Source organism: Callorhinus ursinus, unplaced genomic scaffold (assembly GCF_003265705.2).
Source record: "Callorhinus ursinus isolate GAN/ISIS: 27379988/994484 unplaced genomic scaffold, GSC_fseal_2.0 scaffold20, whole genome shotgun sequence".
In the NCBI taxonomy this organism is placed as follows: Eukaryota; Metazoa; Chordata; class Mammalia; order Carnivora; family Otariidae; genus Callorhinus; species Callorhinus ursinus.
This window is the reverse complement of record NW_027397082.1, coordinates 155,034-179,195: the sequence shown is the minus strand read 5'-3', so window position 1 is coordinate 179,195 and position 24,162 is coordinate 155,034. Positions and strand designations below refer to the sequence as shown.

The window sequence follows — 24,162 nt, the reverse complement described above, 5'->3', positions numbered from 1 at the left end:
ATTCAAGTTGTTAGGGACCTTAGTACAAATTCCACCTTCTCCTCAATGCAGGAAACCTGTCTGTCCCTGATCTTCACTTTAGCTGTTGCTTGAATTACACATTATGAAAAAGTACTTATGGTATTTGAGACGCTTTAATTATTATTTGCTCTGTGAGCCGAAATCTGTTTCCTTGTATCTGCTCCGCATTAATCCTACCCTGTCCTCTGATTCTCCATAAAGTAAGTTTAGTCCTTTATCCAGACACAGCCTTTGAAATTTTGGAGAATAATTTGTATTTTAATTGAGTGTAGTTATTTGAGTGCTGACTTTGAGACTTTTTCCCTAGAGACTGTCTTCTCTTTATCCTTACCCGTATAGAGCTTACTGACCCTTATCTCTGGGTGTAACCACCTTTCTTGGGTGGTAGTAGCCTGGCTGTGGACCTACAATGATTAATAACCTTAATTTACTTGGCCAGAGTCAGTGGGAGAAGGAACAGGTCAGCAGAAATCAAAAGTTCATGTTTATTTATTATTTTTTAATAGAAATCGGATTTCTCCTCTTTATGACCATTCTGGCCTGTGCTCTTCCTGGTTTCTCTCTCTTCACGAGACCTGGTGGACTGATACATATGGATTCTCCCGAATTGTATTTAAAGCTCCTTGGTCGTTTTTCTTCATAATAATAGATTCTCCCCTCAGAATTCCTTTTATCAGCACTTCCCACTTAGAGCTAGAAGAAGGTGAGCACAAAATGGACTCTCTTTATTACACTGAAGGAAACATGAATTTGGAATAGAGTTACGGTCTTCATGGAGGTAGTAGCATTGAAAATTGACCCAGAGGGTGGATACGATTTTGGCCAAGAGATGAAGTGGGTATTCCAGTGCTCAAAGAATAGCATGGACAAAGAAGTCCAAGCAAGGAAGGCTGTGGCCTGTGTGGAGACTAGGTCACTGTGGCTGTAGCAGGGAGGGTGGATATTAAAGTTTGTACTCAGCTAGATCTTTTTCTACATGAACTGTTTTTTTGTTGTTGTTTTAAGAGTTGCAATTTTTTTAAAAAAAGTTTATTATTTAAGTAGATTCAACACCCAGCGTGGGGCTTGAGCTCATGACCCTGAGATCAAGAGTCACTTGCTCTTCTGACTGAACCAGCCAGGTGCCCCAGCACAAACTCTTTAAAAGCCAGATTTCCATGGTGTAATTAGCACATTGGTTCTTCTGAATGTAGTACAGAATTTTAAATTTGTCTTTTTATTTGGTTCTTAATAATTTTAACTCTTCATTCTAACTGATAAGAACCTTTTACAATCTTGACTCTGCAGCCAGTGGATTAGCCATCAGTACACCAGCTTTGTGTTGTTTTTAAATCTATTAAGACTTATATTTCCTCATGAAAACTTTAGTAAAATGTCTTGCTAAGATTATTATGTTAGGTTGAACCACATGAAATTGCCAATATACCACCATTTTGATCGACTAAAAAATGGCAGTTTCATCTGCTTCAATCTAGTTGCTTATGTTACGGTGCTATAACACACTTATACTGATCATAATAACCCTGATAATGAAAAGAAAATCAGTTTGGCTCACCTGTCCTTAGGGAGCCATCTTCCTCCATTTTCCTTTCTTTACCACTAACCGTTGGTTTAAAAATCCATTCTAGTGTATTACTAGGCATCCATTTGGAGCTTTCTGTATTTTGTTGAGGATGTGGGTAGTGGTGGAGAATTAAATAATTGAATATCTGTACCAGGGAGTGACTTTGAAGAAACTTGAAAAAAATATTTTTGGCAAAAAGAGTGTAGGAACTCATAAAAACAAATGGCTCATTTTCTTTTTTATCTTAAAACGTCACTAGTTGATTATTTCTTGTTCACCGTCAGGGAACAGATTTTGAAACCTACTTTTTTGTAGTTGAACTTGGCAGTAATCATACTGATCCATAGGAACTAGGTATTTGGAATATTCTTTATCTCTTACCTACTTATATTTCCCTATACTGTGCCACTGTTTAATCTGTGACCCTTCATGTCATGTGGCCGTGACATAGTTCTCATTTCTCTTCCTCATACAAGGCTTAGAACTGTATTCAGTAGTTAAAATAATAAATTTTTGGAGGACTTAAGAGAACACTTTTGAATGGAATGGTAGCAGTGTTTGAAAAAAATCACTTTGATAGTAGTTAGGAGCTCTTGAAGACATTTTAACATTTCATTTCCTTATCCAAAACTAAAAACAGCAACAACAAAGCAACCTCTAAACGTAAAACATTTTATATAGGAACACAACCATTTAACAGTGTACCTTAAAAATTACAATTTTATTTTATATACAGTCATGGTTTATATTTAGAAGGTGGAACATAGTATATAGTTTAAAGCAAAACATAACGCAATTTATATGGGAGTGAAAATTTTGAAAAGACCTGTCCCTGTCAACAATAACCAGTTTATGTTTGGGAATCTTAAGTCTTTGAAATGTCTCGGCTTTCATATAATTAATTGTTTCCAGTAAGCTTATAGAGAGGTTCGAGAAACGTACCTCCTAATCATTCATAAAAACAAAGCCAAAGGTTTTCTTTTTAATGTACATTATTATAAAGTTAATTAAAAAGTTGATCTTGGTTAATCTACAGTGGAGGAAACTTTGAAAGTTAACATTGTTTTAATTTTACTTTTAAAATCTTCTACCAAAGTTTTCCTTATATTCTTTATTATTTTTTTCCAGACTCTTTTATCTGGTGTTCCTGCCTCTATCTTCCCCCTCTGTAACCCATCCAGTTTATTATATTACAGGATATATTAAAGTACAATTTTGATTGCCCACAATTTGAATGCTCACAAACCTTCGTTAGTGGTTCAAATTCTTAACAGTGTAAATTCCTTGCTACTTTTTAATTTAGGTTAGGTAAGTTAGGTTCTTAGTTCAAGTTCCCAAACAACCATTTTCTACTACAACCCTAAATGATCCTGTATCACAACCCTATGCTTATGGCTTTTAAAGAACAGTTTAGCCACAATGATAAAAATAGCCTTTTAGTTATAGAATGCATTATGGTGGAACACAATAGAGTTTGGTTTTGTTATCTACATTGTCAACTTGATTTGTAAATACTTGAACTGAAAAAGTTGATTTGTAAAATGTGATACTAAAAATCATTTCTTAACTTTTTCTAGTATGTTTAGAACATTATAAAATAAATTAATGTTGGATTTTAATTATATATTAATAATTTGTTTCTAGAACTTACCTTCTGGGTCATCACGTGTGGGAGCCATTAAACTTACCTACATTTCAAAGGTAGTTTTTCTATATTGTTTGACATTCATGCATGAATTAAAATTCCTTGGAATGAGAGTGTGAATAAAAGGAGCAGTTTCCTTTCTGTGTCATTTAGTGATGATGTTCAGGTTCATATCATGCTGAAAATAGTACCTGGTCACTACGTGTAGGAAGAAGTTCTTTGATAAAATTTAGGAAGAATATGGGGTTAACTTGTAAGATGTGGCAAATTGTAAAAGTTAACATTAACTTTTATGATTGGGACATCAGAAGGACTAAGATCGGAAAAGATTTTTTCTAAGTCTGTATTTATTTAAACTTTCTAACTTTTAATCCCATTACCTTTGACTTTTTGTTTCCTTATGTTTTATTTTGAAGAAAACCATCTTCATGATCAAACAATGGGTTTTCCCTCATTTCACCTTGTTTCTACTAATTTCTGTTTTCTTATTTGTTGATATTTCTGGAATTTTTGCAGTATTTTTCTTTTCAAAAATTTAGGTTCGGTATTTTCAGGTATTTTTCCCCCCTTTATTTTATTGGTGTTTTGGGAACTGAGATAGAGATGTTGAAGAGCCAGACCTGTGGGGTTTTTATACAAATGTTTGTAGAGGCTTAAGTTATGAGATATGAAAAGTAGCATTAAGTCATATGTGTGTGCATACTATTACGCATATATTGGAATTTGTTAGCAAAGGTCCTTAGGAGAAAACTGGTTTACAAGTGTATGCACCTCTGTTTAAAGGACAGTTTTGTAGATGAAGTACTTTGTTCTCAGTATTGTTCTCATTGACAACAACAAAAAGAATCAGCCCTTACACAACAAAGATTACATATTTAAAGGGCAACATTTTATTATTATTTATTTAATTAAAACCGTATTATTTAATTTGCAAAAGACAAATATTGTTTAAGTATACCTCAAATATTCCTGTAAATTAAGACATTTAATAAATGCTTTAGGGTAGCTTGCATCTTAAATTCTATAGCAATTATTATTAGGAAGCATAGAATTCCACTGTAAAACTGTAGACCCCTTGTCTTCTTGCTTGCTTACAGTAAATGTATACTGTAATGTAAATATGCTGCTAGACATTTTTGACTCTCAGTGCAATGATGAGGAATAGGCAGTTGAGGGAGAGGTTGCCCGTATGCTTATATCTTTTCAGTCATTTGTAACCTGGTCTTTTTAAAAATGGGAGCTCTTTTTAAAAATAAAGTATTAACTAAGCAAGTGGGCCTGACTGGCCATCTGCTTCCCAACTCCTATGCTCCTCTTTTAAAATATAACTTTCTCTGTGCACTTCTGCTGCCTTTCATCTCTGTCCCACAGCTTTCTGAAGTTTGAATTGTACAGTTTGTACTCTACTTTAGACATGCCACTTTTTTTCCAGAATTTATTCCTGGAACAAATTCCAGTGTGACTCAGAGCTGTGAATTTGTAGTTGGGATCAGTCAGGAACCCCAGACTTAGAATTCTTTTTGAAGGTACAAAACAGATGCTACAATGATATGTTCTAACACTGGGTAGCAGGGTGGTAATAGTCATGAATGGGCTTCCAAGAGCGCTACTTTATTTAAAGGGGTAACAGCAACCAGGTGCAGCTAGTTGTTTCAGAAGGTGAAACATTCTGAAACGTTGGCACATTTAGCAAAGTGACCCCATTATCCCAAGGTATTCTCATATATAAGAGGATCCAGTGCCATTTTGGTTTCCTCATTGAAGATCAATGCCTTCTGCATTTTTGGACTTGATTAAATACACAATCTCCCCTTTGCCCACATCATTTTCTCTTAAGGTTCACAGCTAATTTGGAAATACGCAATTTGGGAAGAATTCATAGTTTCTGTAGAGTATTCTGAAGGTATTTTGAAAATTATGTTAAACTAAAATTTCTTCTATGTGTTACATAAAAACTTAATGGTTTGCTTTCAATATCTTCACATTTCCTTTGAATAAATACAAGTTTATTCAAAAAGAACATGGAAGTATTATTTGTTTCAAACATCTTACAGTTGGGAGCCATATTCTGTGTTTAATTTGCAGTTCTTTTTCAGTAGTCTTTAAAGTTTAATTTTAGATCTGTGTGCTAAATGCATGTTATTGGGAAATCATACATGTGGATATTCATGCAGCATTTAAAATTGGTTATAGCAGCATATGAAGAAGTGAGTGACTCATTTCTTTTTTGTTAGGTTAGCGATGCAACTAAGCTAAGGCCAAAGGCTGAATTCTGTTTTGGTAAGTAGCCATATTTTATATGTTTGTTAATTTAAGTTTGGCTAATATAATTACATTATACTGTAAAAGAAAACAGTTCCTGAAAACTACACAACACAAACCTATGGATTAATGGATTATTCTAAGGGAAATTCCCTTGAAACCACCATCCAGGTGAAGAAATAAGACTCCCCTACCCCTGAAGCCTCTTTCCTGTGTCCATCCCACTCATAGCCACCTCCCTCTGCTCGGATGTAGACATTATCTACCATGTATAGTGATTACCACCAGTGAGATTTCCAGCAATTTTTAACTTTCTACCTTGTATTATTTTATAATAAATGTATAAATAATGGAAAGGATTTGGTTTTCAGCTTGTGGGTAGTGAGAAGTTTACAGTTTGGGGGTAGTTGAGGCCGTCTGACCCACTTGTTCAGCAAACACCTCGTGAATGTCTAGTATGTGCACACACTGCTTGGCCCTGGGGCTGCAAGAGTAATAAGAGGCAGTCGTTGCCCTTAAGCGCCTCACAGGCTGCTGTCTCACAGACATAGTAGCTGAAAACATCATTGCATTTATTATAGTCAATAGATAAAGGAGTGTACATTCTATTAAAGAAGCACAGAGGAAGAGCTTCAGACCCTCACTGGGGATTTGGGGAAGCCACACTGGGTGAGGAGACACTGGAGTCAGGGGCCAGCTACCCTTGATCATTGTCTGCCTTTGGGAAGAGGGGAGGGGGTGGGATCACAGGGGCAGAGGCGTCCCGGGGAGAAGAGCACCGTGTGCCCGGGCCGCTGAACACTCCTGGAAGCTGCTGCGAACGAACAGCGACAGACCAGAAAGGAAAAGGGCCGGTGGGAGTTCGGGTATGACATGTTGACAAGTGGGGTGTGTGTGTGTGTACAGGAGCTGAGAAATTAGCATCTAGAAAGCTGACATAAGGTGAAGGAAGTTTTTTGCGTGGATAGTTTTGATGCAGGTAGATTAGTTCAGTGGCTCCCGAACTATCCTTACCTAAAGGCTTGCATATGGGTGGTGGCAGTGGGGGAGAGAGGAAGGACAGACAACATTAGCAGGAAACGTGAAGGGACTCGGTGACTGAACATGTGGGAAGAGAGAGGTTTCCGGTAGGTTCGCTTCCAGTAAAGAAATGAGAAGTCAAGGAGAGCTGGATTGGGTAAAATGTTCAGTAAGGAGTTTGATGTGGTGGGGAAACATCCAAATGGAAGTGTTGTGGTGACAGTAATCGAGGACTACATGGAGTCTGAAGATCCGGAATGGAGAAATTTAGAACCTGTGAAGGTAGTGGGTGGTAGTTGAAGCTGGGAGAATTGATGTGCCCCCAGTATGTTAGTGGACCCTCGTCATGGAAAGGACAAAATTCAGAGTGGCCAACTGGCGTGCTTTACGTGAAAGTAAGAAACTTCTTGAGGTAGAATTGATGTTAAAGTTCCTTGTTCTCTTTTGCTTGTAAAGCGCAAGTTTCTTCTCTAGGCATTGTGTTAGGGATAACATCTGATGGCAGTCATGTACATCCAGTAAGAGAACAGGATATGAGCAGGATGTGAGGTAGTTGTTTAGAGAATCCTCTATAAGGCTTTTATCACCACTAAGAGACTAAAAAAATTTATGTATTTATTACAAATTTATAATTTTGGTGACTAAATAGGAAAATGCCTCAGAGCCTTGTGAATGAAAAGCTAGTGGGCGCAAGTCAAGTAACAGAGAACTTTGTGTTTTAGAATGTGTACGGCATGTACTCTTGACAGGTCTTTAATGTAAATCTCAAACCTATGGTTTGAAGGAATAGCACTATATAGTAATAGATGTGACATTCAGTTACTGGAGTATTTAGAATGGGTGATATTACTTGGAATCAAAGATTAAGAGTTTTGGTTTCCCAGTAGTTTATTAGTAGAAATTAGATAGAAAAGAGATTCGTGAAATGCTTGTGCCTTCAGAGAGGGAGGCAGAGGCTCCTAAAATGGAACCATAACTTCCATTCAGGATGGCAACATAAAGAACTGTTCTGCCATTATTTCATCTCAGATTGCTCAAAAACAAGTGTGAGAACAAGAAACACTCAAATCATCTTTGAGGACCCTGGCAGATACCTGTAACCCGCAGTGTATACAGATGGGAAGTGCACAGAGGAATGTAAAATGACTTAGCAGAGTCGCAGCAGAGGCCAATGAAGAGCTGGCCTGTCAGGGTCCTGCCTCCCACTCCAAGTCCAGATAGAGCTAGGTTCTGGGTACTGTTTGGGGATGCAACAAGAGGAGGGACTGAAAACAGGGACTACATTTGGATGTCTGTGTTGGGGACAGCCTCTGGTCCCTGCTTCCATCCGGCTTAGGCAGCTGCCTGTCCACAATCCCAGCAAGAAATGGCATGTGTAGTATCTTTAGAAATAGAATCAGTGAGGGGTGCCTGGCTGGCTCTGTTGGAGGAGCACGTGACTCTTGATCTTGGGGTCATGAGTTCGAGTCCCATGATGGGTATAGAGTTTACTTAAATAAAAGCTTAAAAAAAAAAAAAAGAAATAGAGTCAGTGAGGCTCGGTGCTTGGGGAGAAGGGGAGGGATGAGGCATGAAACTGAAAATAGGAGGACTAAATGAAAATCTGCACATTGAATGTACCCTTTTCCTGTGTCCAGTCCCGGAGCACTGGGCAGCCATGTGTAGTGGGATGAGAGTCTGCATACCCAAGAGAAGAGAGCCATAGGTGCTGCCGTCTGGGTGTTTCTACTGGAGGAGTTTGCTGTGTAGTGAGGTCCAGCAGTTAGCAGCCCTACAAATCTTCAGGAGAGCTTCCAATCAGTTTTTTAATACCTTGTTTTTAAATATGAATAGACAGCCCAAGATTACATGACATTTGAGGAGAGAGAACTGTCAAATAGGAAAAGGGACACAAGACAATGGAAAACTCAGAAGAAAAAAGTCAAAATCTAAAAGTAGAACAGAGAAAAAGATGAGAGGAGAGAAATGAGAAAATTAGAGGTTCTTCTAAGAAAGTCCACCATTTGACTAAAAAGAGAGGACAGGGAGACTGACAAAGAAGTCATGTGGAAAGGGTCGCATAACCATGTGGTCCGTAACCACATTCGAACCATAACCTAGGTTGCTCCTAGGTTGTGAGATACTTGTTTGCAGTCAGGCTCATGTTTGCGCTTGCCCTTTACCCATCCGATACGTTCACTCTGATGGTAAAGATTTAAAATGAAATAAAGAGGTACTCAAGTGAAAAGGTAGTAGGAACACAAGCCTCTGGGATGGAGTCATCATACACTGTGAAACCTCTGATTTAAAAGCATGGCAACTTACAGGTTTTGTATAGTTTTGTTTTATTCCAATGTTTTTTTCTTTCTCTGTCCCCGCCTCCCTCCCAACATTGTTAATATGCCACTTCTCAGTAATTTGCTTTACATTTTCCACAATGCTTTCTTACTTGGAAATCTCCAGATGATGATGAAGATGATGATCTCTGTTTTGTCCCAAGTACTGTCCTAGGTTCTTTACATCTCTCACCTCCACCCCTCAAGGAACAAATGGGTTGCATCCATTTCGTTGATGAAGAAAATGGGGCTCAGAGAGATTACATGGGTTTTGCAGGATGACATTGTTAGTTAAGTGCATGAGCTGGTCAGGTCTGAGTGACGCCAGGCTCTGATTTTTTTCCCTCCCATCATATCATTATGCTTCTTTCTGCCATGCACTGTATACAATAATATAGCACCTAAATTTTTATTTGGACTGCAGGGTGTGTTAAGAATCTTTTTGAGGGGCGCTTGGGTGGCTCAGTCATTAGGCGGCTGCCTTCGGCTCAGGTCATGATCCCAGGGTCCTGGGATCAAGCCCCGCATTGGGCTCCCTGCTCCTCGGGGAGCCTGCTTCTCCCTCTCCCACTCCCCCTGCTGTTGTTCCCTCTCTCGCTGTGTCTCTCTCTGTCAAATAAATAAATAAATCATTTAAAAAAAATCTTTTTGAGAGGCATATTTGCCTCCTTTCCCTTAAAAGAAGTCCTTATATGAATGTTATTCACTCAAAAATAGACATATTAAGCGCTTGCTTTGTAGCAGGTATAGTGTAGTACCAAGTGCTTAGATTTTCAGGCTCTTCGGATGATCCCGGCAGATACCCAGAACAGCATTGAGGGAAGAAGCCATTGGGGGGTGGGGGAAGCTCGGCCTCAGCCTGAGTTGGAACAAGATTGTGAAGGGGTGCTTTGCCAATTGTTAGAAATTAAAAATAAAAGCAGTGTGTTAACATATATCCTCCTGTGCTACTCATTTACCTTAATTTATGCAGTGGCATTTATAATTTCTCCAGTCTCTAGTAAGATATAAAATAACTGATTTACAGTGTTTTAAATTTCTTTAGTTTCCAGACTAGTTGTCATACAGCACTTCCCAAGGAACTACTTGACTTCCTTGCTCAGATCCTCATCTCAGTTCAAGGAAGCTCTGGTTTAGTGTCTTGGTCTCAGTTCCAATTTCAAAGTCCTGTGCATTTGAGAAAAAACTTTTTTTCCTTGAGGGTTTTCATTTCCCGCTTTCCTTAGTCATATTCAACTGAATGCAAGTATGTCATTTGATATTCTGTTGGAGACTTTGGAAGTTATTTTTATAGTTCAAAATTGCAACAGTGTAGCTATTCAGGTGCATTAGCTCCTAGAATGATATTTATGTTTTTAAAAGTAAATGCTCATGAAGTATAATTACTAAGCTTTGATTCAAGAGTTGACTGTGGTAGTTTGTACACAACTGTGTATGCTGGTATGCTTTGCTTTATACAAGTAGAAAGTCACTAAACAGGTATATATCAGTTAAATTGCACAAAAAGTTCCAAATATAATAAGATTTTAGATATAAAGACGTAAAGGACATAGTGCTGAAAATATCACGGTGTTGATTTTTATAATTTTGGTTGGGGAGATTTTCTAAATATGTGAAAGCTCAAGTCATTACAGGAAAAAGAGAAGATTGATAGAATATTTCTGTTTGATAAAAGATACCATGAGCAAAGTGAAAAGACAAATGACAGATGGGGAATAAAACAGAAGTGATTAATATAAAAGTTCTCCAAGTCAATACAAAATAAATGAACACTCAGGAGAAATATGAGTAAAGAAAATAAAGCTCACAAAACAAATTCTAAAGGCCAAGAAACATATAAAACTAATTTGTCTCAGTAATCAAAGAAATTCACATTTAAACAAGATATGATTATTCACCAATTAGGTAGTCAGAGATTGCTGTATCTGTTGGGGTCCAGTCAGGAAAACACTCTGCATTAGGTATTTCAAACCCTGGGGTATTTGTTACAGGGAATTGGTTACCCATTTGTGGGAAGGCTGAAAGAGCACAAAGGGAATGCTGAAGAAACCCAGAAATTAGAAACTGTATAAAGCTGCTATCACCCACATGGCTGGAGAGACGAAAGGGGAGAGGTGGTATCACCAGAACCTAGGACTTTGGAAGGGGGCCAGGATGAAGCTAGTGAGGGGTGTCTGAGGAGCCCGTAAGGCTTGGGTAGAGAGCGGCAGAAGCGCCTGGACCAGTAACTAGCTAGCGTGTGTTGCTACTGGTGGAGGGAGGGCAGCGGTAGCAGGAACCTACAAGGAGGTGTCCTCTCCCCCCACCTCTCTCACACCTAATCTCCCATCAGTACCTCCCATTAGCAGCTGGCAAGGGGTCCTAGGAAATGTTGTTTGCGGACCCCAGCTCCAATATCAGAGTCTCAGGGCTGAAGACAAGGTCCCTGACTAGCATCGGTGTTAATCAGGACTGGTGTGGGGTACTGTTTGCATACACTGTTGTTAAGAATGTAAATGGGTTCCACCTTTTGGGAAGACAAATTGCCAATATCTATAAAAGTTTTAAAGGTGAATTCCCTTTGTCCCAACACATCTGTATTAAGAAATTTATCCTATAGAACTGGTAACCCAAGTATGGAAAGATATATGTACATGATGTTTCATTGGGATAATTTATATGATTTCAAAAATTGGAAATCGCCTAAATGTCCATCATTAGGGGATTGGCTAAATATATTGTGGTATTTCCATTTCGTGAAAAACACGGCCATTAAAAATAAGAGTTTTACCTAAGTTATTGAGTGATAAAAGCATTATTACATATGATCTTTTCAAATCCGAGAGAGTGACAGTATTGAACCTAGCATGGTTTTTCAGAAGGTAGCTGCAAACATAAATTTAGATGTAACAAGTGCAAAATTTCATGTGTTGTAGTTTATGTTTTCTCTCAACAGTTATGAATGCAGGGATGAGGAAATATTTCCTACAAGCTAATGATCAGCAGGACCTAGTAGAATGGGTAAATGTGTTGAACAAAGCTATAAAAATTACAGTAAGTATTTGTATTTTTTTTTAAATTTTTAATGTCTGGAAATAATCTTTACATTTTGAAAATATACCTGCTGAGTGTCTCCAGTTTATCAGCGGGTTGCCTATTCCAAGTTTGTTTAAAAGGCAGATGTTTATGATGTGAATACATTTCCTTGTACAAGGTGACTATCAGCAACCCATGCATACATGCCTTTTGAAACCATTATGTACCTAATAAGATATATATTAGTGTAGATTTTAATCACTGCATACAGTAATGTTTCTAGGGTAAAAATGCATGTTGAGGATGTTTTTTCTTCCTGAGTAGGATAAGGGGCTTCCTGCCACTGACCCAGCTACTGGGCGTCGGCCTTCCTGTCTTCCAGGCCATGGCAGGGATTGCTGTGGGATAGGGTAGAGTTTGAAGAGAGGAGCAGGAAGGGGGGGTGAACCCGTGGGAATCGGCACAGGGATATGGAGTGGGTCTGTCGAGCTGTGGCGGCCAGAGGGTCCTGCCCACACATGGTCCCGGGAGTCTGTATCAGGCTCTAAAACCTGCCTGGCCCCCTCTTCCTCCTTGAACTCCAGGCTGGCTGGCCTTGCACGCCTTTTCTGTGCCCCAGCTTCCTGCTTGCCACCTGCATTTCTCCTTTTGGTTTTCTGATGAACAGAAATATGTATTGATTATCTGCAGTGTGCCAGGCCTTGCCCTGCAGGTTTTACCCAAATTATCTGGAAAAGTGAGCTTAGAAGGACTGAGTAACTTTTACTGGTTTCACAGCTGGTAAGAGGTGGAGCCGTGAGCCAAACCCAGCCCGTTTGACTCTGGAGCCCGACCCTGAAGCGCAGTGCCTTACTGCTTCCCGAAAAAAAGAGCCCTTTCCTCCTTTTTTATTCCTAAAGCAAAAACCAGACTTTTCTGAGCACATTTACTCGTGATGATAGGCAAGTTAGAGAGGATCTGTGCCGTGATCCTACTTCTTGCTCGTTTCCTCCTTACACACTTGTAGAGAAGAGGATCTGGAAGGAGTTCCTGTGTGAGGTTTGTGTAAATTGAAGTGTGTTTTTACTAAAGTGCAGTTATTTACTGACCCTAAACGACTCAGCCCTGGAAAGACATATGCTCTGAAAGTTAGCATATGTTAGTTACTTGATAGTTTCCATCTGAAATGAATGATTCCATATTTATATCACAACACAATAAAGAGTTAATATAACTAAAGCTGTTCTCAGAGTGAAGTCAGAGTTTTTGTCTTGCACCAGCACAGCTTGTTACCACATGACAGAAAACACCCACGCAGTGCCTCTGATCTGTACGTGAAGCAGAAGTTATTTTAGGTTTGTGCAGTTTCAGGAAAGCAATTTTTTGAGCTGATTCACAAGGACATATTTTTAAAAGGTCTTAAAATTGTTTTTAACTCAATCTATATATTTTTAATGTGAAATTTTCTTTAGAAAGCCAGTATCTAGTAACTTTACTGAATTGATTCATTTATTACAATTTAAAATAGTAAGTAGCACTGGTTTCTTAGTGCTTTAAGAGAAAAAGTAGTGAATAGTCTCAGGCTTTTTGCCATTTGGAGGCTTCTTGAATTGCTGTATATACTTTATTAATGGTGTGAAACCATCTTTTACAGATGAAACTGTTAAACTTATTCAAATGCAAGAGAAACTCAGGTTGGGTAATGTTCCAAAGTATAAAGACTTTTGAATATGCGCTTTTGTGGTTTTACAGCTTTATTTTACATGTTGAAGTTTTTATAGCTTTTAAGCTAAATCAGTTGATATTCATGCTCTTATAATTCATGTTTTTTGTAATTCACATTTAGAAGATAGGAATACATAAAAGATATAGAAATCCTTAGCTAGTCAACAAAGTGAATATAGTGATATTAAAGTGAATTAAAGTGAATATAGAATTGATAGCATTTGCTAAAGATCCATCTTAAATAAACAATTAACTTATAGGATAGCAGTGAGAGAATTTTGCATGCTTACATAAGGTACATTTAATTTTTTTCTCTAAAAAGTCTTGCCAGAGGGCGCCTGAGTGGCTCAGTCTGTCAAGCATCTGACTCTTGGTTTTGGCTCAGGTCTTGGTCTCAGGGTCCTGAGATCGAGCCCTGTGTCAGGCTCAGTGGGGAGTCGCCTGAGATTCTCTGCCTCTGCCCCTCCCTCTGCTCACACACACACTCTCAAATAAAGAAATAATCTTTATTTAAAGAGTCTTGCCAATTTTAATGTCATATGCATAAATACACATGTAAATGTATTAGGGTGTGGAATCTCTAATTTGTCTTGCTTTCCTATGGAAATTGCCAATGATTTACATGTAGATGTCTTTGGAAAATTAAAGTTTACATTTTAGTATATGTGTAGTTTATGTTTCTATGAAATCGCTCCAAATGACATTTTGGTCAACTATGTAGTTTAGTGGTCTGCTGAGTACAATGTGCTATATAAACTTAAAACTTTTAAAAATTCCTAATTAGGTTTTGGAAGAATGTGGTTTCAGAATAGGGGTGGTTAGGGGGTAGTGGCAAGGGAGTGGTGATTATTAAGCTACTTCCTAATTATAGTACCTGTCATCTTAATGGACTGTCCTTTGACACCCTGGTCTGTGGCTTTCCTTACTTTCCTAATATCTGTGTGAATGTTTATTGGTGGCTGCCATTTAAAAAACTTTTCCCCCTTATTTGAAAAGAGAGCGAGTCAGTAGTGGAGGAACCAGCCCTGAAGGGAGTATCAGTGACTAGAGTTGGGAAAATCACATTTTAATGTATACTTTCAACTAACTATTCATTTATAGTAATAACAGTATAAATAGGGTGGTCTTTGGTCCCTTATTGATTGAGGAATGTCCAAGATGTATATGGTGTATTCCTAAGCAGAAATCCACTATTTTAAAAAATAGTGCCTTATCCCCACTACAGATTTTAATTTAAAAATTAATATTAGATTTTAATCTAGAAATCAGTGTTTTTGAAATTGTGGCCAAAATTCTACAATTTTTTTTTTTTAATTGGCAGTGGGGACAAGTAGAGTCAGCTGAATATGGGACTTTGGTCCTAAGAAAATGGTAAATCTGCCACAGGTGCCAGGCCTTCTCCTTTATGGCTGTGTTCTTCAGCTGGCAGGTCATGGGTAGAGCCCTCAGAAGGCTCCTGGGAACTCAGTAGTTTATGCTTGAACATTTTAGGTTTTAGTGTGTGAGCCCCGTCCTTTTTCTCCGACCTGTTCATCTCGTCATTCTCTGACGACCTTTTCTTTTTCTACTGTTAGGATCACAAGCAAACACCTAAAAATACATGCAGATTTCTCACAGAAAGAGCTACAGTACAGACAGAAAGCCCGGGAGAGGGGCAAAGCCAGGGGCAGTGAGCGCAAGCATGTCCAGTGTCTTTGACACTTGCTGTCTGCCTGGCCAGGTCATTTTTCTGATTCTCATTCAATAGTTGGCTGGTTTTGTTGTTTTTTTGTCCTGAGATTATGTTTATTTTAATGGCTGAATTTAGACTAATATTCAGAATTTTTAAGAGTATTATTTGTAGGTAGTTTGCTTAGATTTTTCTTGTTTTGGGAGAATGTTTACAGTTTATTTTTTTAATTGATATGAAATGTTTAATATATTAGTTTCAGGTGTACAACATATTGATTCAAAAGTTGCACATATTACTCAGTGCTCACCACACAGTTAATTTTTATTGTAAAGTACAGTTCTAAGTTAATTATTGAGCTCTAGCATTGGAATTATGCCATACTTAGCATTTTATTTTATTATCAGGACAAATTAGTAGTGGGCTTAACAGCATAGAGAAGGATTTTTAACATACCATCATTTCTGGAAGAAAAATAGAAAAATCAGTATAAACTTCAATGTATTTTTAGGCTGGTATTTAAGGTTTTTCTTAGGAAATGTCCATATATATAACTAAACACTCAACTTCTTAAAAGAAGGACTAACTTCGTATGGTCACCTCCTAGCACATTTCACCTAATACAGTTGAAATGTGAGTTGAGCTCTCTGGTTTAAAATTCTTCTAATGCTGTGTTCTGTTCTTAATGGGATGACTTGGCCCCATTTTGTCTGTCATAATTGAAATACATGATGCTATTCATTCAGAACATTAGTAGGCTTCCTTAGATTGTTTCTGGGTGTGTAGTATCCTTTGTAGCCCCTTCACTGTCATGTCATTATGTGAATCTTGTCGAGTAAAATTCTAGCCATATCTGTTGCCTTTAAAAAGCTCCAAAATGTGCAGCCTCTTAGAAGACTCCTGGAGGCATTCCCTGGCAGGGTTCATTTCTCTTCCTGTTTCCCTCACTTTTGTTCCTGCCAGTGACCTACCTTGTGTAAGTATGGCCTTAGGCCTGGGGAGAAAGTCTTGTGGGGAAGCATCTCCAGGAGGGAGACGTAGGGGGGAGAGAGGAGTTGTGGAAGTCACCCAAGAGACAAGTTGTATATATCCATAAATTATGTGGATTAAGATCAGCTTAGACACATATAGAGCATGTTTGTCCAATATTTCGTAAAACCTTGTCTGCAGACACCACTGTCCACCTGCTTTTCCCCAGACCTGGTGGGAGAGCACAGGCCTGGCAGCAGTGTTTCTCAGGCTGGTTTATGAAGCACCCACCTCAGAAGCCTCTGGAGTTCCTGCTGAAAGTGCAGCCTTGTCCACACCACCGTGGCTTGACCGAGTCAGAATTTCTGGGTGTGCAGCCTGGGAATCAAGGTTTTAATAAATTTCCTAGCTGGTACTTCATGAATGTTAAAGCTTGAGAAACCACACTGCTTTGCCATCATATTAATAAATGGTTTGGGTCTTTGACTGCAATGTGAATAGTGTCCCCTGGAGCTGTGCCAGTGCCCTGTTACAGGGATTAACTGTAGGGCAGGCAGGTTATTTAATTTTAAATGTTTTTACATCACAACTATGGTGCTTATTGGCAGTAGTTGTCATAATGTTTCTGAAACACTGTAAGATCTTCAGATGCCCTTTAAATCAGTGGAGAGAGATTAACTATCATGCTCAACATCATATCAGTGCCGAGCATATTTTATTACATTTTATTCATAGCCAAAAAAATCTATAATTCAAAGATAGACAGTCTCTTGATAGAAATATTGCTTCGCCAAGTACCTTGTTTCCAGATTAGGCCACATAAGAAAAGCTAAAATGTATGTGAAACATTTATGATGCCTTTGATTCTTTGATTCCCCTTTAGTGAGGTACTTGTGATTTATCATTAATACAAGTATTGGAATTTCTTTTAAAAATTTCCAATAAGCTTTAAGTTATTTTGAACATTTTGACTCCCAGTTTATGTTTAGTATCTTATTCTTTTTTTCCTACTGATTTTGGATTCATCCACTGAGTCAGTCTTTCAACATTTATTGAATACTTACTATGTTTTCAGTAGTAGACTGTTCTGACACCAGTAAAGATGGATTTGCCATGATCCCTGTCCTCAGGGGTGCTGCAGAATCCTGGGCAGCAATGGAGGATGGGGAGAGATAACATCATAGTGCTATAATCCAGTGTCAAATTCTCTAATAAACAGGAAGTATAGTATAGTGGTTGAGTGTGGAAGAGAGTTACACGAACTTAAATAGAACACAGTACAGTCAGGATCTAAATCTACATTTCTTCATGCCCCTGAGCCTCTGTTTTCTCATTACAAGAGTGGAGATACCACCCTACGCATGGGGTTGATCAGAGGATTAAGTGGGAGAAGGTATGAAGTAGTACCTGCCCAAGTAAACACTTAGTAAATGGTGGCTGTATTGTAAAGTATCACTGAAACAGAAAGAGTGTGAGAACTTAAAGGGGTACACAGACATTATACGTAATTTTTGTGTCTGTCAGTTATATATAAGTAGACGATTAGGTGGATATTCTGTGATAAAAGAGGGTCTCCTAAATAATGCTGGTTGCAAAATGATTCATTTACGTATTATTTTAGGTACCAAAGCAGTCAGACTCACAGCCTCATTCTGATAACCTAAGTCGCCAGAGTGAATGTGGGAAGAAGCAAGTGTCTTACAGAACTGACATTGTTGGGGGCGTGCCCATCATTACCCCAACTCAGGTAATACATTGGTTATTCTACTGCGTGATGGTTTACCTACTGTGTAATGATTTCTGTGTTATAAAATAGAACATCTTTACTGAATTAATACAGTAGTTAATTAATTTTAAAAACTTCCTATTAGTTTCTTATTTCAAAATAAGAACACACACACAAAAGTGTGTGTTTATTATGAAACATTTGGAAATCAAAGATACACAACACTTAACACTTTTCACGTTTTCTCTGAGCCTTTCTTCTTTATACTTTGTCCCCAGAAATGGAGATACTTTGTAAACAGCTTTTTTCACTTATATCTTAAACATTTTCCAAGTCATTAAAAATTAATCTACATCATTTTTAATGACTAGTCATTTTGCCATGAATTTACCATAGTTTACAAGTCCTCTGTTGTTGGACAGAGTTCCTTTTCCTTTTGTAAACAGTATGAGTAGGAAAAACCCACTCTTCCTCCCCCACACTACCACACACATATGCTGCTGACGTCAGAGGTGTGGGGTTCTGCGACACTGGCTGGGTGTCCTACAGTTTAAGTCAATTCTGACAGCCCAGCTGGATCCCACAGGTTAAGGGTTCAGTCCTCCAAGACTGCCCCTACATCCTTTCAGATGCCAGTTGAAAGTCCAGGTTGTTACCTCTGCTTCTGACTGATGGGCTCTATGGAGGTTCCCATGACTTCATCCTCAGATTTGATTAATTTCTCGAGTGGCTCCCAGAACAGAAGAAAACAGTTTATTTGCTATTTACTGGTTATAAAAGGATATAATGAAGGACGCACATGAACATCCAGAAGGGCGTGAAGGTTCTGTGCCCTCTCTGGGACTCTCCCAGCACCTCCCAAGTGTTCACCAACCCAGAAGCTCTCTGAACCCTGTACTTTTGGATTCTTATAGAGGCTTCATCATATAGGCATGATCAACTGTTTCCAGCCCCTCTCCTCTCTCTGGAGAATGGCAGGTGGGTCTGAAAGTCCCAAGCTTCTAGTCATGACTTGGTCTTTCTGGTGACCCGCCTGCACCCAGGATCCCACCCAGAGTCACTGAATTAGAACAAGAGATGCCCCTAGTGCTTATCATTTAGGAATTTACAAGGGCCTTAGGAGCTTTGTGCCTGGAACCGGGACAGAGACCAATAGGTATATATTTTCCATTATCCATAAATGCTGTGATGAGATTCTTGTAGCATAAACTTTAGAGACATGGAGAATAGTTTTTTAAAGGATAAAGTCCTAGAATAAAATGCCAAATCAAAGAATGCAACTATGTGTAATTTTTTAAACATGTTTTTCTGCAACCTCACCTAGGTGAGCCACACAGAGAACTGGAGTTTTGATTCCGTTCTATCACAAAAGTGCTAATCTGCTAAGTCATATCTTATTTGGGTGTTACGAAAAATATAAATTTATAAAAAAATTTTGAATGAAATTAAAACTTTTGACTAAGCTTAAATTTCTCGTGTTGCTATTGAGTAAATTAGTTTGTAATGCAAATTGAATTACCAGCTATTGAGAAACTGTGGGTCTTGAGGTAATGGATTCCTGTTGCCAGTGTTGGGCACTTTCCTTGTCTGTGTGACTGTTTGGACTGAGAGGACTTTGGCACTTTATTAATCTTTTAAATCGTTTTATGCACCATATTTTTCAGGTCTTCTGTCAGAGAAGGGTGATAGTGGAGAATCTTAACACATTAATTAACTAATTAGTGCTTTCTGGATTCTAAATGAAGGGTATATTAATGAAAAAAAAATCCACGCTCTAGTGGGAGCTTACGTTTTTCACCAGAGTTGGATAAAAATATAAGCTAGTAGTGTGTGTGTGTGTGTGTGTGTGTGTGTGTGTGTACGTTTTTCACCAGAGTTGGATAAAAATATAAGCTAGTAGTGTGTGTGTGTGTGTGTGTGTGTGTATACTTTATAAAAAAGTAATGATTTAACCTGTAAGACTTCTGGTTAAGTTAGAACTAGACTAAGCTGCTCTCACCTGTCTTACGTCTTGTGCTGATATAAGCAGTAAGACAACTTGTCTGTAGTTGTATTAAGATAGTAGTTTGTATCTCTGGCTGTTTTAATTTTATACAGAATTAAGATTTCGTTGTGTTTTAATTTTGGTGTAGATTATTCAGTAGGTTCTAAGATTCCATAGCAGCTGCCATACTAAAAAGATCCCAAAGAATTTTTTTTACTTTGTCATTTTGTAATGTAGCTTTTTAAATTTATAAAGAGGTATTTACTCATTATAAAAACATTTAATTGCTATATTATCAAGAAAATGACAAATCTCATTTGCTTGATTAATTTATTCAGTTACTATTGGGTTAGTAGCAGTTAGTGCTGGGATTACAGAATTTAAGTACATAATTCATGCTGTTGACCTGTCTAAATGTATAACAGGTTGAAAATTCCTCAAGATAAAACTTGAGTATTAGTTTTTCTCTTGAAATTTAGGAGTTCTTCAAAATACATGTTTGGTTGATTTGTGGGATTCTAGATTATAATATGTTGCATGTTATAAATAATCAGAAGCCAGTGCTTTGGGGACCATGAAAACATGAGTGTAGTTACATTTTTTTAAAAGCACTGGATTTGGCAGGTAAAAAAACAAAACAAAAAAAGCAAACCTTGCAGAACTTTTAGATTCTAAGAGCAAGGAGAAAATCTGCTGGCAAAGAGTTTTTAGACTTGACATCAAAACCATAGTCCATAAAAGGAAAAATTGATAAATTGGACCTCATCAAAATTGAAAATGTTAAGAGGATGAAAGGAGAAGCTACACACTAAGAGGAAATATTTGCAAACCACATTTCAACAAGGCACTTGTATCTAGAACATATAAGGAACTATCAAAACTCAGCAGTGAAAAAATAATCCAATTAGGAAATGGGCAGAATTCATGAACAGAGATTTCACCAAAAGATAAAAGATACACATGTGGCAGAGAGGCTCTAGAAAGGCTGCTCACTGTCATTAGTAAGTAGGGAAATGCAAATTAAGACTGCAGTGAGATATTACCGCACACCTCTCAGAATGACTCAGATAATAACACAAATGCTGACTGCTGACAAGGATGAAGAGAAACTGCATCACTCGTACATTGCTGGTGGGAATGTACAAGTATGGCCACTCTGAAAAACAATATGGCAGTTTTTTATTAAATTAAACTTGTGATTATTATACAATCCAGCATATATACTCCTAGGCATTGCTCTCAGAGAAATGGAGACTTAGCTTACATAAATCTGTACACGAATGTTCATAGCACCTTTATTCCTAATGGTCCAAAATGGGGAACAACTCAAATGCCCTTTAATAGGCAAAGGGTTAAACAGCCCATGGTATGTCCAGACCATGAGTGCTACTCAGCAGGTGGAAGGAACAGACTAGTGATACAGGGAGCCGCCTGGATGAGCCTCCCGAGAATGATGCTGATCTCCTAAGGTCACGTACTATAGGATCCATTTATATTGCATCGCCTGAATATCAGAATAATCAAGATGGAGAACAAATTAGGGGTTTCCAGGGGTTTGGGCATAGGGACTCTAAAGAGTGGCCCAAGGGAGCCTTATAATGATGAACGCTTCTGTATGTTGTTGTGGTGGTGGTTTTACACAAAGCTGTATGTGACAGAATTGCATAGAATGATCCAGACACAGAGACAAATGAGTGCGTGTAAAACTGGTGAAATCTGGATAAGGCTTGTGGGATGTTCCAATGTCAGTTTTGATAATGTAGTGTAGTTACAGTTTCCCTGTTGGGGGAACTGGTTGAAGGGTACATAGGACCTTCTGTACATTTTTTTTTTTTTACAACTTTCTGTATTAGTGAATATATAATTATTTCAAAATCAAAAGTTCACCCCCTTCGCCCTCTACCCCCCCAAAAACTGGGGGCAGAACAAGAGAAATGGAAATCTATGGTTTTATCATTGATGTGAGTGTTATGATTAAGTATCTCAAATTATTTAGGAAACTCTTCAAAATTTGTGTTCCTAACTGAACTAAGATTTTTTTTATTAGAATAACACAGGAAGTACAACTGTGCTTTGAAGCTAAACAAGCAGGAAAAGAATTTCTTTATTTGCTTCATTTTAGAAAGAAGAAGTAAATGAATGTGGTGAAAGTATTGACAGAAATAATTTGAAACGGTCACAAAGCCATCTCCCCTACTTTACTCCTAAAGCACCCCCAGACAGTGCAGTCATCAAAGCTGGATATTGTGTAAAGCAAGGAGCAGTGGTGAGTACTGTAACAGGGTACGTACTGTGATAATGACGGATGCATCCCTGCTAGCACTCTCAACATTCCAGTCATTGGCTTTGTTTTTTGAAAGACCCAAAATGAGAGACCAGTGTGCTGAGGAGTCAGGAGGTAGAATAGGGGTGACTCTGTGTTCATAACTCAGTGCTGTTATTTTATTGTTCTGTGAGTGGCTGGATAAGCTAATGCTTATTACCACTGACCTTTAACTTTACATGAGCTTTCCTAACAGTTTATCCCGGAAGGCTTTCCTATTGATTTTTCCTCCCTTGGGAGTGGGTCAGAGAAAGAGAGCTCTAGCTGGCAGGGAGTTGTCAGGAAAAGAGGGGGCAGGGGTGTGGGGTCGGGGAAGGCTCACTCCATTTGGTGTTGGGCTGACCTCAGTTGAATTCTCTGTGACCTTGAGCTTATTTAACCTCTCAGTCTCTCAGTTTCTTTTTAGGAAAATTAGGTTATAAAACCTACCATCTGGAGTTTTTTTTTTTTTTTTTGAAAGATGTAAATTAAGATAGTATTAGCACAGCACCTGGTCCTTAGGAAGAGCTGTTAAAGGGTTAGCCAGATCCTCTCATCCAACCAGACCCATGGTGGGACATTGTAGGAAGAGCAAGTAAATTCACCAGTATTTCTGAGGTTCCAAAGTACTTTTCCAAAGTTTGTCACTCTGTATGTGAGCCAAATCGTTAGAATTTCATGAGAAAATAAACTTTAAAGTTTGAAAATTAAAAAAAAAATTCTCTGAGTAAAGAAATACTTCAGACTCTACTGGCAGTTCTCTTTGACTTCACATCGCTTTCTGGCAACTCATTAGCTTAGGTCAGCCATGGAAAAGTTCTTGCCTTTTAACCTTTAAGCTGAGGGAAATGAAGGGGAAGGCTGAGAGTCTCATGGTAGCAGGCCTACGGGTAAAGTCAGAAGTCTCATCAGGCAGTGACTCACTTGTGTTAATTAGGGCTTTTAGGGAGACATTTCTTTCTTTTTGTTTTACTCCCAAGTCCAAATAACAACCTTAGAGATACTGGAGTGCTTTCACGAAAACTATTTCAGGGACAAAAAGTATTTGTACAAAGTAGGTTCACCTTACTAAATATTTGACGCTTTACTACCAAGTATAAAGTACCTGAAGAAAGATTCTTTCGTTTTACAGATCTTACAGAACTTAATGTGGTTTAATAACATTTCCTGTGCTTGCTCTTGAACTCTTGATGGCATTTACTTTGTGGTGTTGGGGATGGGGAACTGCTTCTTTTTTTTTTTTTACTTTTAGAGTATTAAAAATATGAAACCATATTATAAATTACAGGATACAAGCTGAAAGCCAGCCACCAAAGTTGACTTAGGAGTTCAAGGCCTGAGTAGCAAAAGAGATGAAGTTTCATGTATCTCCTCATCAAGGGAGGGTAGTAAGGTTTTTCAGTGCTTGACATTTCTGATTGTGGGCTCATATCAGAATAATTAAGCGGTTGTTAGCATTTGACATTCTTAGAAACAGAAGTCTTATGTCTGTGTTCTTCTCTGGTAGATGAAAAACTGGAAGAGAAGATATTTTCAATTGGATGAAAACACAATTGGCTACTTCAAATCTGAACTGGTATGTTGCTCTGTCATAAATGTTGCCTTAAAATGTTTGAGAAGAGTGTTAACACTGTGGTGATTTTAAGAGAGTGTGTGTGTGTGTGTGTGTGTGTAGTTTCTTGTCCTGTTTTCTATTTTTAAAATAATTCTGGTTTTGAGAGGTACATACAGTTCAGTTTATTTGGTTGTGATGTTTTAATGGTAATTTTGTAAATACATCTTAAATAAAAAGATCGTATCTTCAGAGCCATTTCACCTTGAAAGAATTAAAAATATTGGAACTCCTTAGTCTACAGATTTCCTCTAAAGGGGGGCGGGAGGAGATTGTAAGAAGAGTTAAGTCTGTAAAAGTCAACATTTTAACTCTGTATTTCTACTTTTTTTTCTCTGCTCGCTCTTGATATTT

The 24,162-nt window shown here is 38.1% G+C and overlaps 1 protein-coding gene across 7 annotated transcripts in view; it reads left to right on the top strand.

The window, feature by feature from the left end:
* PLEKHA1 (pleckstrin homology domain containing A1) overlaps positions 1-24,162 on the top strand; it is a 59,689-nt gene that overhangs the window by 21,331 nt on the left and 14,196 nt on the right. For all 7 annotated transcript variants that reach the window (XM_073904065.1, XM_073904067.1, XM_073904066.1 and 4 more), the window contains 6 exons: positions 3,230-3,286; positions 5,465-5,510; positions 11,763-11,860; positions 17,806-17,931; positions 22,017-22,160; positions 23,704-23,772. In XM_073904065.1, coding sequence (XP_073760166.1) covers positions 3,230-3,286; positions 5,465-5,510; positions 11,763-11,860; positions 17,806-17,931; positions 22,017-22,160; positions 23,704-23,772 — 540 coding nt within the window. The remainder of the gene's footprint in view (positions 1-3,229; positions 3,287-5,464; positions 5,511-11,762; positions 11,861-17,805; positions 17,932-22,016; positions 22,161-23,703; positions 23,773-24,162) is intronic.